A 14,338-nucleotide genomic window follows, 5' to 3' on the forward strand; every position below is an offset into this window, starting at 1 on the left:
TTTATACACTCTTGCCTCATAATTTTTTAGACGATGTTTTATTTTTAAATATATATATATGATGTATACTATTATGTTCATTCTCTGTGGTCTAATAAAAGCATAAATCTATCTGATGAAAAATGGATTGTATTTCAATTGTATCACTGTATCACATAGAGCTGCTCTTATCATACCACTTACAAAGATCAATGGTACCTTGAAAATTGTTACATTCTATGCTACCTCTAATATATTAGCAATAAAAGGACTCTTTTTAATTTAAAAGTCACATCAGCTGCTGTCCATCTTATTTTAAACTCTTTCAATTTCTGAAACTGACATATTACAGGAGCAAAATAGCACCTGGTAACTACAGAGCTACTTCCTCCTTTTCCTTGTGAAAATAAAGTTAAAGCTAGCTTAAGTGTCAATTCAGCAGGAATTTCTCCTGGCCTGCATTGCTGTGTATCACATCCTAATCCAAATTCCAGCTCTCCTTTAATAAAATATCATTAGTATCTCACAAAATTTACAGTAAAAGTTCCTTCTAATTTGTAAGACTAGACAGGTAAGACAGTGACAATCGCCTCCTTCAAGACATAGAAACACCTCCACTGTGATGATGTTAACGTAAAATGTAACAAAAAATGCTAAGTGGCTATAAAGTACCACTTAAAGAAGGAACAGCTGGCTTCTTTTCCCATAGTCAGATGTTTTCTCAACAAGCAGCATACATTTTTCCACATTAAAACAAAAAATAGTAGTGAAGCATTCATTCTAAAGGTTCATTTTGAGAATAATCTTCCTAATTCTCAGGATATCTCTAAACAAGGACAACAAAATCACTTTTATTTGTTAGTTGAAGAGGTGACAACAGTTATGCTAAAAATGCTGATGCTGTTTTTTCCAGATACACAAGACCATAGACACAGGAAACTTAATTACCTGTGTAATTAACTATGTTATGACATAAACTAATCTCTAAGTATCTACATTTTGCTCATGTCAACAGCTGGAAAACTCTTAACATTAAATTGTATTATGCAGTGGTCCATAACAGCATATTTACCAGATCTTCACTACCATTGCTATCATGGAATTAATATTGCAAGTGCTTTAGTAAACACTAAGTTTTAAATGCAAATGGGAGGTAAAACTAATAGAAATACCCCCCCAAAAAAACCTCTTAGCTCAGCATAACCACTATTACAATAACTGAGAAATTATCTAAGTCAGTTTCCAGCGAGGTATGGCAATGGTTTATTTCCATCCTTTCAGAAGCTGTTTGGGAGCAAAGACCTCTGACAAACGTGGGCTACGTTAAAATGATACAATCTTAAAAGAGATGTCATGATGGATGTTCTTTGAAATCATACTTTAAGATGCACTGTTCATACTTGAAGATGCTCACAAAGGTGAGCATTTTCAAAATTTAATATAAAATCGTACCATTTGTTATATCTCTGACTGTATACTTATTTTTTTAAATGGACAAAAACTCTATTTGCTTAAGAGCATCTTTCACTCATGAAAGTATTACAAAGGTACTAAAGAGTTAAGCCACAATGTTAAAACTTTGGCTTTTGTCAAATTCTGTAGTTCTTTTAGTCAATAAAAATGCATCTCATTAGTAGGAAATTCTATCTCATAATAATAGAAAATACAATTGTCATGGGAATTCACATTTTCTTCCTTCACTATCATACCTACTGTAACAGAACCTAAGGTTAAGATGATACAATTGTTAAAAATACCATAGAAAGAAAGACTCTAGCACAATAATTATACAGCATTAAAGTCTGTTAAACGCTTGAGTGGTTAAAATAAAATTACTGCTGAAATATTTATCAGAATTTTAACCTACTACTAGAAAAGAAAATTAAGTTAAGCCACATTTCTTCCCAAATGACTTTCACTAGTATTTTGGATTCAAATAAAATACTCTTTACCTGGAAGAGTTCTTCTTTATTTTTTCATCAAGATCACTAAGGATTTGTCGAAATTCCAATTCTCCAGGGAGGACATCTAACAAACAGTCTAAATTGGAAGAATCAAAAGAATACTCTCCTCCCCATTCCATTTTTAGACTCTGTAAAACAAATACAGAAAAATGGTTAAATAATGGAAAGATGCAGACTAGAAGTACCAAAGTACACAACATCTTGTTCTTTGGAGATATTAGATTATATAACAATACAAATATTAGAGTATTATGCTTCTGCATAGACTGCTACAGAGGGAAACCAGGAACGCAAGTATTGAGATAAGTTTCATAGTATCTTGCATTTCTTTAGTTTAAAGAAATCAGTTCTTCTACCTTAATCACAGCAGTAACTTTTTTTTAAGACTTAGAAAAAAAAAAATTCTCTTATAATTATATTATAAATGGAAACTAAAAGCAAACATATTACAGGGTAAACTTATTTTCTGTATACTTATAATTTCTGTCCAAGGAGTGACTGTCTTCTGGAAATTCAGCACATCATTGCAAAAACATAAAAACCCAGACTAAACCAAGTTTCATCTTGCTTTGTACTCATTTTGACTCACATAGCATTTGACTCGCAGGTCAAATTTACCAGCCTATTCAAACTAATACACTACCTTCGTGTCTTTATATCAAAAACAAAGCATTAGCAGGGGTTTTTTTTCCTGTTTTCTATTTTTTTCTGCATCATCTTGTGGGGAAATAATGACATTGATTTTACCATCAGTGATGATTTACTACCAATTAAGGAAAAATATTATATAAAAACTGGAACCTTCTTAATAATTAGTATATTTCATGTCTACTATTTCGTATGTCACATTTAATACTATCCATATTGCAGGAACAACATAAGAAACAAACATAATATTCACATGCACACAGTTTGGGCAACAAAATATATTAAATACATTATTTTTCCTGCAAGCAATATTCTTTTATAAAGCAGCTACAGTATTGGTTGTTATCTAGAGCCACTACTAGAAAAACAAATTGAATTTTTCTAAGTGAACTGTCTGCAAAACACATGTTTAAAAAGAACATCTGATATTTAATATGCAAGGTCAAGATGCTTGGTTTTGGTCATAGGTGTAGAATTAAAAGTAGCAGAAATGCACATGTCTGGTTTTGCTCTTCCAAAGCAATGTTTAAAAAAAACATGGAAGTTCTCTAAAGCATAATATCTTGCACATCTCAATTTACAGCACACCAATATGAAATATTTCATGGATAAAGTGTTTTCTTAAATTCTCAGAAGTTACAGAATACCCCTTTGCAAATAACAATTCAAACACTTGCAGCATTTTGGGATGTAGCTGAAACTCAATCACTTGCTGGTGAAAAAGCCTGGATGTAAATCAAATCAATCTCTTAAAGCCTTAAGGAAATGTCAGTCTTTTAATATAAAACATAACAGATGTTACTACAATTAAAGACACTAATTAAAAGTAGTAGTTAAATAGAATCTATTAAACAGTGCTTTACAGAACTGAGATAATAGGAATACTGAAAATACAGCCCTTTCTTCAAATATGATACTACTTTACAATGGACTTGTCACGTACACCCTTTTCTCTTATAAATATATATATATATATATATATATATATATATATATATATATATATATATACACTGCAAAAATACTAACATTTTGGAATGAGTTTTCATAAACTAGCTGCACAATCAAAATTACGTATTTATATTTAATCCTAACTCTTTACAGCCAAAAGAAGCTTATGCTCTTTGGGAAAAAATATCAGTATAGTTTACAGACTAGTAACTGTTTGAAAAATTCATCAAATGAAAAAAAATCACCTTGTAAACATGACAGCCTAGTTTTCATGCATGCATTCCTGTAAGACTTCTATGTCATACTTCTTTGGTTCACTTGTCAAAACAAAGCAATTATTCCTTTCAGTCTTGGTTTATGGAAGAAAAGCAACATTTGATTATTCAGTTTTTAAATACTGTTTTAGATGGCTATACTAATTTCTTCTTCTGAAAATCTAAACCCAAAAATGTTTCAAAAGGAAAAAATAAGAGCATTAAGACATAAATTAGCACAATTGAGAAGAAATTTTATTGTTATTTAGCATAACCAGAGCCAGGGCCTTCAGTGCACCAAGACTGTAACTGATGATCTGACTCTAAACAGAACTACACCACCAGCCTGCTGCCTGCCCTCCTTGTCTCCCCTGGGGGCAGCAGGATGGGTGTCAACTAGCAAGGGCCATCCCCTCTCATTTGGGATTTTCCCCACCTCTCCTGTTAATCCAAAGAGCAGACAGTTGTTGATGCTCTCAAAGAACCAGTGTGACACAGCTCTCCTCTAAAGGCAAAACCCTCAATGTTTGTTTTTTTAAGAAAGAAATCCGTTTCTTTCTTAAAAGAAAAATGGGAGAAGAACTCAGTTTGGAAAATCTCAATTCTGTCAAAGTATTTTAGACATTAATAACCCTCTTTTTTCTGTAAAGGAGATTAATTTAAGCTTTGTTATTAAGCTGCATAAAAATATCATTCTATCATATTTCAATTTTCTATTATGATGAACTATTGTATGTTTTAGGACAAATGGTCTTAGAGAACCTGTTTCAGGTGCAACTCTCGAAGTCCCTATCTTAAAAGACTTAGTTCTTTTCAAAACATATTAGAGGACTGTTCATCAACATTAAAATGATGTAGCCGTCAATGTTTTCGGTAGCTACTTAAGAAACTTAACCAATGTACAGTTTAGCTTAGAAAGAAATATTTTTCAGGTGTCTTATTTTAAGCCATGGTATGAATGAAATTTAACATCAATGAAATAATTTCCCACTTCTAACAAGTGTAAATGATGAAACTTTTTACCAAAAATCATTAGGCCTATTTAAAAAAATACTACGCAACAATCAAGTTAATACCATAGATAATTCTTGCTTTTAAAACTCATAGAGTTTACCATTGAAAAGCACTTTTTGGGTGTGAGTTTTCTTTTTCAGTGTCAATTAAATGGAAGAAATCTCCTATAAAAATTATATTTAGTTCCAATTGGGTATTTCTTCATTCTGATTAAACAGTTAAGTTAAACATAATTGTAAAAGCCTTCCAGTACAAACATACATCTGAAATTCCATGGAATTTCTAAGATCAATTTGTAATATTTATATTTACTATAATAAGCCTTTGTTCTCAGACATAGAGTTTGTATAAGTGGCATTTAGCTAAATCTTGAACAGAATTTTTTGAGCACATCTGTTGCTTATGCACAGCTCAATGTACCCATAATTTGGAAAAAGGGATATGTCAAACTGCAGCACTGAAATATAGAGAATTAGCCAAATCTTTGAAGCTTTTTTCTGTTACTGCTTCTTATCTTACAGGAGATATCTCTTTATTGCCCTAACATCCTTGCAAAACTAAAAGGGAATAAGAGAATTGACAAGATTTTTCATCACTCAGTTTATGCTTTCAATGAGACCTTAACAATGATTTCCTTTATCTAGCTTTAGTTGTGTAACTGTTTCCAGCCGCTTTACAGCACAGAAGTCATCTGCAATCGCACAGCAGGCAGCAGGAGCAATGACAGTGGCCTGAGATACTACAATTCAATGTGAAATTCCTATTGTTCTGTATATTTAAATAGTTTGAATATTTAAAATTATTTTGAAAACCACATAGAGTGTACAAAAGAAATCCATTTAAAAACTGCAATTTCTTGAGCTCTACTCTGACATGGTAAAAGCTTTTTACTCAATTTTCTGTGGCAAAAATCCTTTAAAATTGTTTACTGTTTAAAGTAGACTTGTAAAAGAAAAGGAAAATTTAAAATTCTCTGTATAAAAGAACATGATTCATTTTTGTTTCTGCTCATATGTATCGAAGATCCCTATCTAAATTTTCCAAACTGCCTTTCATCTATTTTTCCCACTTTGCTGAAGCTCACAAAACATTTACAAAAAGAACATCATATTGTTCCAGTAAAAAAAGAGACATTTAATGCATACAAAAAAAACCCCTCAACAAAACAGAACCACCAGTCTTCATTATGGTTTTATTTACTAAATATTTTGAATGCCACATATAACTTTGAAACAAGTATACAAAAATAATCTTGCAATGTTCCCCCTGCAGACTTTTCACATTTGCTGTTGTCATAAACTTTTACTTCAATGTTAATTTTATATTTGTAAATTATTATCCACCACACACTTAAAACATTTGCCTTTATATTTTTTGAAGGCGGATTCTAAGTATCTATAATTAAATACTCATTTGTACATAAATACTCATTTGTACATAAATACTCTTTTGAACACAGCTTTCTTCCAAATTCTGCCATAAGAGTCACCAAATAAAATGGTAATAAAATATAACTAAAGAAACACAGTCCTCACTATGGATGAAACAGAAAGCTATACCTTCCACCTAAAGCTGTAATATCAGAATGCAGTGCTGTGATCTAAAGCAGCTATATCAGCACTTAAATCATAATATTGTCAAAAAGGACTGTGAAAATGCACATTTCTGACAAATAGCATATGCTATTATTTTTAATATCTGTAGTTTTTTTTCAAACTATATAGGTTAGGCCTGCATTTTAGGCATATGTACATGCCAGCATTTGTAGCTAAAATCTGTGAGTTCTCCCTATTGTCTCTCCCCAGTTCTTCAAGTCACAGAAAGAGAAATGCTGAGAATAGAAAGGAATCACCACTGCTTTTTAAGATTTGTTACTACTTGGGACTGGTAAAAATGTTCAAAGACAGGAAAGAATTCTCACTTACATAAACTTAATCAAATACTATTGGTGTGACACTATTGTAAAGGCACTGACTTCAAAAGAGGAACATGCCATCTGGAGTTACAAGGAAACTCCTGAGTAGTTATGTCAGAAGACAGGAATAAAGGATAATGTGATTTCATAAACTTCAGTAAAGAAGAAATGGCTATTTTCTGAGTAGCTCTTGAGACAAACAGTCCTATACCATCTTCAGCTCTCAGCTGGTTATCCTGCAGCTGCAATCCTGCAGTGTATGATCCAAGGTTCAACATTTATAAACAAGCCACCCTTACACAAGAAGCTCACAAGCATTAAGAATCCTACCTCTAAATCTATTGGCTTTCCCTACCTCCTTGTTAGTCTATATGGTTACTAAAACCATAAATGTGACAACACAGAAGTGTGTCTATATACAAGTGCAACTTTTTTTTTTTAATTGCCTGAGCTTCTATTTTATTTCATAAGTTTGGGGTTTTTTTAAGAAAGGATAAATCTGGTGCAATGTTATCTTCTTTTTATATGGTTTAAGGTCTTACTAAAAGTAATTTACTAATCAACTTTTCTGCCAATGTCACATACAAACACAGGACAAAATTACTCTGGCACTGTCACCATTTAGGACTAAATCGATTTAGATTATGTCACCATTTAAGACCACATCAATCTCATTGTCAAATTATTATACTTTATGAATGATAGATGTTTTAAAATAATTTTCAATTAAAACAATAATTACCAATCAGTACACTAAAGTAATCATCAATGCATAGAAAAGAGATTCTTAGAAGCCTAATTGGAAATACCTACTCCATATTTTCTTATAATCTTCTACCCAAGAAAATGCAAAATAAATAGAATCATTTCAAAACAGACTATAGTACCTAATTTATTTTGTACTGCTCCAGATGAGGGTTATAACTACTGGGTAAATTTTGCATAGAGGTATGAGAAAATGTCTAAGACCAATAATTTTTCCAGAAAGACTGAACGGCATTGTTTTCTTCCTGAAGAACAAGAACATAAGACATATATGAGACTAATGGTGCATCCTCTGCAGAATTGTCTAATTGTGGCAATAAGTACTGCTATTTACATGTAATATTTGAGTTTTGTCATTTTGTGGCACTTACAAACTCAGAAAGAAGAGGTAATTCTTTATAAAATCCCCCCCAAATCCCTTACAGAACTGTGCTCTGAAAAGCATCTGCTATGGCATTCCTATCTTGCTGATCATTAGTGTCTAAAACTGCACAGATTTATAAGGACTGTTCTGAAAGAACTTATCTTTAAGCGCACTGGTAAAGAACCAAAAGTACACTATTTTCAACTAAAAACCTTACAAATACCTACTAGCTACTTCTAAAAGCCTTTTCTTTGTTTATTGGAAAAATCTTCCATTGTAACACAATTCACTTTAAGGACAATGGTATTTAAAAGACAGAAATTTCAAGACCTTCAAGGTCTTGTCATTCAGTAGATCAGACACAGAGTTGCTGGAATTTTAACAGGAAATAGCCTTCCAATGAAACTATTATATTTTAAAAGAATTACAAAAATAGTCCATGACCACAGCTTTTAAAAGGTAGGCTGCATTTCAGCTCCTTCATTCCCACACACTCTATTTTCTTTCATTACTACTCAATTTAAAGCTGAGAGCATGAAAGATGTTCATTTTATAAAAATGAAATACAGAAGCTCTCCACAGAGATGCCTCTTAAATTGGCCCAAGTTTATAGTCACATTCTTAAAAGTTTGTTTCGTAGTATAAATGTAATGGATTTTGGATTTTTTCCCAAATACTATTATTACTGCTACTGCAGTAGCACTACACAGGATCATGTGAAACATTTTATTAGCCAAGAAATTTCTTTTTTTTTTCATCTTTTTTTAAATGAAATTATTACTTTTTTCTGCTGCCATTACTCAGCTTGTAAAGCTTGATATGACACTGCCTAATGTACAATGCACCACTCAGATTCTACAGCACAATGCAGGCTCATATTCTTACTCAGCTATGTTTTTCACCTTCAAAAGCACTGCTAAGCATCTGTTTGCCTCTCCTTAAGAAAAAGACACTTCATAAGTAAAATAATTACAAGCTAACTATTTTTACCATGTTGTTATGATTTAGGAATCATTACTGAAAACACGCCAAAGCATGCACTGATTCGTACACTCCCCCTTTCTCCTCCCCCACTTCCTGAGGCAGGAGGGAGAGGAGAATTGTAAAAGGTAAAGCTTACAGGTTGAGAAAAGGACAATTTACTGGAAACAGCAATAAGATCAGAAATGTAACAATGTATTTCAGGAACAATGTTACCTGAAATACACAAAAGTTGTACAAGAAAGGAGATTGATTCATACATGGAAAAGCCCACTACCCAGAAACTTGCCCTGAGCAAATGCCTGCCACATTCCCCACAGCCAGAAGGAATGCCCTCCCCTCACCTGCAGTGATGATATGAGATGGTAGAGGTAGCACCTCCAGGTGCTAGCCATGACCCATCCTGGCCGCTGCTAAAAATAACCCTGTCCTGGAAAAAAACAGGACATTATCCACCCCTTATTATGCACCATATAATTTATACTCAAATCCTACACCTTCCACCATACACATATAGTACATATATACACAAGCACAGCTATCATCAATAGTCATTCTTCCAAGGTATCTGTTGAGCTCATTGAGCCCATGGCTGTGGGTTCTCTGTCCTAGATGCCTTCCAGGGCAGGAGGGCTGGTGTGCTGTCAGGTGGTTTCAAGCTGCATCATGAACTCATGACCAGTGTATCTGGAGCAGTCCATACTTACTATCCATGCTAGTTATGGCATTCAGCTACTAATATTATACAACAAAATATTACAGACTGCTCTCACCTAAAAATCAAATTCCCTTCAGGTACACATCATGTTTCCCCATTTAACTGCATTAGATACCAAGTACACCCAGGTCATTGAGCAAAAACAGTCCCACAGATGGGTTTGTCTTAGCTTAAACCTGGACTAATCCAAACTGTCTCCCCTAACACATTCCTAATGTGAATCACAGGAACTTTATCCCCCTCTTTGATATGAGATTTGATTGGGTAGGGCCAGGTCGATTCATGGAGCCTCCCTCTAGTGTTAACTAACCAAGTGGGCTTTGCTAAGTGCAGACCTCAATGTATGAAGGTCCAACCACCCATTGCTTTCAATGTGGTTTTAACAGTCCATTGTACTACTCAATTTTCCCAGAGGTTAGTGCATGACAGAACATGATACCCACTCAATACCATGATCTCTGGCTATGAGATCTGTGAGGCTATTTTTGAAATGAGTCCCATTTTACAACTCCATTTTTTCTGGGGTGTCATGTGGTCACAGGACTTGCTTTTTGATACCCAAGCTGGTGTTCCAGGCAGTGGGGTGAGGCACAGGATACATCTACAGCCATCCAGTGGCACTTCACACCACTGTCAGCACTCAGGGCCTGCCTTGGCAGGTTGTGGGAGACTGATGTAATTAACTTGCCAAATCACTCCATATTTATATTTCAACCATTGTCCACCACACCATAGAGACTTTACCTACCTGCTTGCTTAAATGCAGTGCACATTTCACTTCTGAATAACATGGAAAAAATGTCCATCATTAGGTGCATAACTGAGTTGTGAACCCCTCTTTATGTTGCATCTCTTCCCTGATAACCTGAGGTGTACTGAGCCCATTGACTGGAAATAATTCACTCTTATGCTGCCAGTCCAGGTCCACCTGAGACACTTTAATCTCGACAGCCCAATCCACCTGTTCATTGTTGAGATGTTTTCCAGCAGCCCAGCTCCTGGGTGCACATGCATCTACATGATGTACTTTTACAGCCAACTCCTCTCCCTGGGCAGTGAGATCTTGCCACAGTTCAGCAGCCCAGATTTACTTCCGTGCTGCCAATTGGTCTTTTCCCATTGGTTTAGCCATCCCCACAAGGCGTTTGCTGCCATCTACAGTGCTCCACCTCTATACAAGTCAGTGTAGAGGTAGAGCACTGCCCATTTCTCTCATTCAGCAATATCTACACTCTATGCCACTGCAGTCTGGATAAGTCCAAGGCAAATAGTGGGGCTGTGTTTCCAGCCCTGAGGCAATTGACTGCAGGCATACTAGATACGCTCCAGGTGAAAGCAAATTGTTGCAGGCAGTCTGCTGCTAAAGGAATGGAGAAAAAGCAGTATTAATGATGGCAGCACTTTGCTGCCTTGGACTCCAGTTTCATATTGAAGTTCCAGCATATAGAGCACAGCAGCGCTCAGTGGTGGTGTGACTTCCTTCCGACCATAATTCTGTCAGTCTCTGCTCTCTACTGGAGTTATGCACTGACCATAGAGGGCTCTAAAGGGTGAGAGTCTTGCTGACTGCTCCTTGGTGCTGTGATCCATGAATCATCTCGTGGAAGGAGGTCATCGAGTCCTGGTTGGTGTGATATTGCCAACATTGCACTGTTGTGGTAGTGATCATTACCTGTTATTCTTCAACCCTCAGCAGTCCCACAGCAGAAGGGTCCTCTGAAAGACCAGGCAAGGCTACTTAATGCCCTCTGTCGCTACAGCAGTCTCATTGATTGACACTGGCTGGATGCCAGGCACCCAGGAAAGTCTCTCTATCACTCCCTTTTGCAGCTGGACGGAGACAGAAAACATAACAAAGGGTTCATGAGTCAAGGACCAGGGGGGAATCATTCACCAAACACTATCATAGGCAAAACAGGCTCAAATTAGAGATATTAATTGAATTTATTACTAACAAAATCAGAGCAGGATACTGAGAAGCAGAATAAGATCTTAAAGAACACCTTTCCTGCACCCCTATCTCCAACCCAGCTGTGCCCCCCAGTGGCTCACAGGGAGACAAGGAATGGGGGTTATGGTCAGCTCATTGCACATTGTTTCTCCTGCTCAGGGAGAGAAGTCCTTCCACTACTTCCACAGGCAGTCTCTCCCACAGGAGACAGTTCTCCACAAACTCCTCAGAGGTGAGTCTATCCCATGGGCAGACTGCTGCAATGTGGGTCACTCCTGCACTGGGCTCAGTCCTTCAAGGACAGGTTGCCCCAAAATGAGTCCCTCAGGGGGTCACAAGTCCTTCCAGGAAACCTGCTCCAGCATGGGCTTGTCTCCTCACAGGTCTGCAGATCCCTGTCAGATACCCTGCTCCAGCACAGGCCTCCCTCAGGATAACAGCCTCTTTAGGGCATCCACCTGCTCTGGTGTGAGTCTACTCCATGGGCTGCAGATGGTTCTCTGCACCCCCATGGATCTCCAAGGGCTGTAGGGACACACCTGCTTCACCACGGTGTTCACCATGGGCTCCATCGCACAAGCTGCTCAGCTCAGGCACCTGGAGTATCTCCTCTCTCCTTCTCCACTGATCTTGGTGTCTGCAGAGTTGCTTCTCTCACATATTCTCATCCCACTCTTCTCTGGCTATAATAAAAACTGTGCAATACTTTTCTTTCTTTTCTTCTTCTCCTCTTCCTTCTTCTTCCTCTTCTTCTTTGTCTTCAATATGTTATCACTGAGGCATTACCACCATTTCTACCTGGCCCAGCCTTAGGCAGCAGCACATTCATATTTGGATCTGCCAAAGATCAGCTCTGCCAGATGCTGAGGAACCTTCCAGCAGCTTCTCACAAAATCCACGCCCTATAGCCCCTGTTTCCAAAAGCAGGTCACGCAAACCCAGTACAATCAGCTATCCCAAAAGTCTAATGATGCCCTTTTGGGTCCTTGAAATATTCTCTTCCTGAGGTAATCTATGCCCAGGATGCACAGGGCCTCTGGGCCAGTCACAATGGGGTGTATTTGCCATTTGTTCCCAGTCAGAGTCACTTCAGCTTCCAGTACAGTCAGCTGTCCAGCTCCCTGTCACCTCAGAAACAGAGACGGATTCTGCCCCTATATATCTTGATGGCATTAGGGTACACTGAACACCTGTGTCAACTAAAGACTTAAGTTCTTGTGGGTCTGATGTACCAAGCCATTGGATCCACACAGTCCAATAGATCTGATTGTCCCTTTCCCCCACCTGGCTAAAGTCAGGGCCTCTCTAGTTCTGGCCATGGTATTCATTGATATTTCTTGTAAATATGAACTGGAGATCCTTTCAGGATTGAAAGTAATATCAGCCCTTCTATTCTGTCTGAGGACTTGCCCACTGGAAACTGGAGCTGCATTATCTTTGCAGAGCTTTCTCTGATGTTTGTTCTTCCTCTCAACTCACGTACCTGTGCTGCCAGCACAGAGGTGGGTTTTTCATCCCATTTCCTTACATCCTCTCTGGAGTCACACAGCAAAAGCCGCAGGTCACCTTGTGCTTTGTACCCTCTCTCTTGAGCAGAGGGTACTATTGCTCCCATAGTTTAGACTCTGGTCCACACTGGAGGGGCAAGGGACATTTCCTTTCTAATCTGCTGAAGTTTTTGAGTTTGTTCGCAGTCTTGGACAGTCTTTCAACAGACAAGGGGCAGGTCAGTAAGGAGGAAAAAAGATGTTGCTAGGTAATCACCTAAAGCACTTTGTTCTCCTCCTGTCACGGACATGGATGCCAGTGAGTTGGTGTACGATGATCATGTGCTCCATACAAACTTCTGCCACGTGGATTGTGCACTCTGGACCCCATCCAGATCTACAGGGGACTGCACCTTATTTGAATCCCTAGAGACTACCTCCAGAACACTCATTCTCCCAGACACTGGATAGCTTTCTCCATGGTGTCCCACCTGCCTGGGTGCACTACTAAATCATCCCTGAGAGAGAACCTTTCTCTCACGCTTGACAGGAGTCACCTCCAAAGGCTGAGAGCTTCTGTCCTCTTCCCAGTGCTCTTGTCAATGACAGATCCTGGGACAGGGATCCCAGCTCCTCAGCCTCATTACCATCTAGTTTCATATCATGGGCCATGATATGGCAGGATTGGAGCAGCCAAGTCAGACTGACAGCTCAAATCTTGCACATCCTGCAGCTCACCCAGGGACAGGGATCAGTAATTATCTCTGGACCTGCCTTTTCCTCCTGTTCTACTGGCATGGGTTGTTCCTGCAGTTCAGCTGCAGCTTGAGTGGCCACAGTGGCTGTTGGTCTGATTTCCTCCTCTTACCCCTGAGGTGTCTACTATCAAGCAGCAGTCAATAAATAGGAGCCAAAGCCCAGCATAGTGCATAACTGCTTGCCTCTCTGGGACTGCCATAGCATTTTTCTTTCAAATATTCTGCTTCTTCATCAGGGTCCTGCAGTTGTTCAGAAGTGAACTTTAAAGCCATTGGAACAGAACAGACCTCCAAATGCTGATCCATCTTCTCCCAAATTCCATACCACTTATGACTAAACACCCTTGGTGTAGATGGCCTTCTTAAAAATCTCTTTCTTGACTAAACATGGTGAAAACCATGCTGAAGAGACCTGGCAGGCATAGCAGCATGAATATGCTTTCCTTAACATCCAAAGGGAATCAAAATTCTCAAAAGCTGTTGTAACAGGTATGAAGGAGTAAAAGGGGGTAAAAAGGTGGGGAAAATCATCTTTCTCTGTTCCCCTCACAGGTTGCGTGTAACTAAAGAATTCCCAGAGGTTGCACCC

At 37.7% G+C, this 14,338-nt stretch overlaps 1 protein-coding gene across 1 annotated transcript in view; it reads right to left on the reverse strand.

Annotated features, from left to right (window-relative positions):
* The window catches only part of KIAA0825 (KIAA0825 ortholog), a 233,101-nt gene that overhangs the window by 193,819 nt on the left and 24,944 nt on the right, over positions 1-14,338 (reverse strand). Inside the window, exon 2 of the mRNA XM_071448657.1 lies at positions 1,932-2,071. Within this exon, the coding sequence (XP_071304758.1) occupies positions 1,932-2,062 (131 nt within the window). The 5' untranslated portion in view covers positions 2,063-2,071. The remainder of the gene's footprint in view (positions 1-1,931; positions 2,072-14,338) is intronic.

The sequence above is a fragment of the Agelaius tricolor genome, unplaced genomic scaffold (assembly GCF_023055355.1).
Source record: "Agelaius tricolor isolate 1412-34295 unplaced genomic scaffold, bAgeTri1.0.p SCAF_27, whole genome shotgun sequence".
Classification (NCBI taxonomy): domain Eukaryota; kingdom Metazoa; phylum Chordata; class Aves; order Passeriformes; family Icteridae; genus Agelaius; species Agelaius tricolor.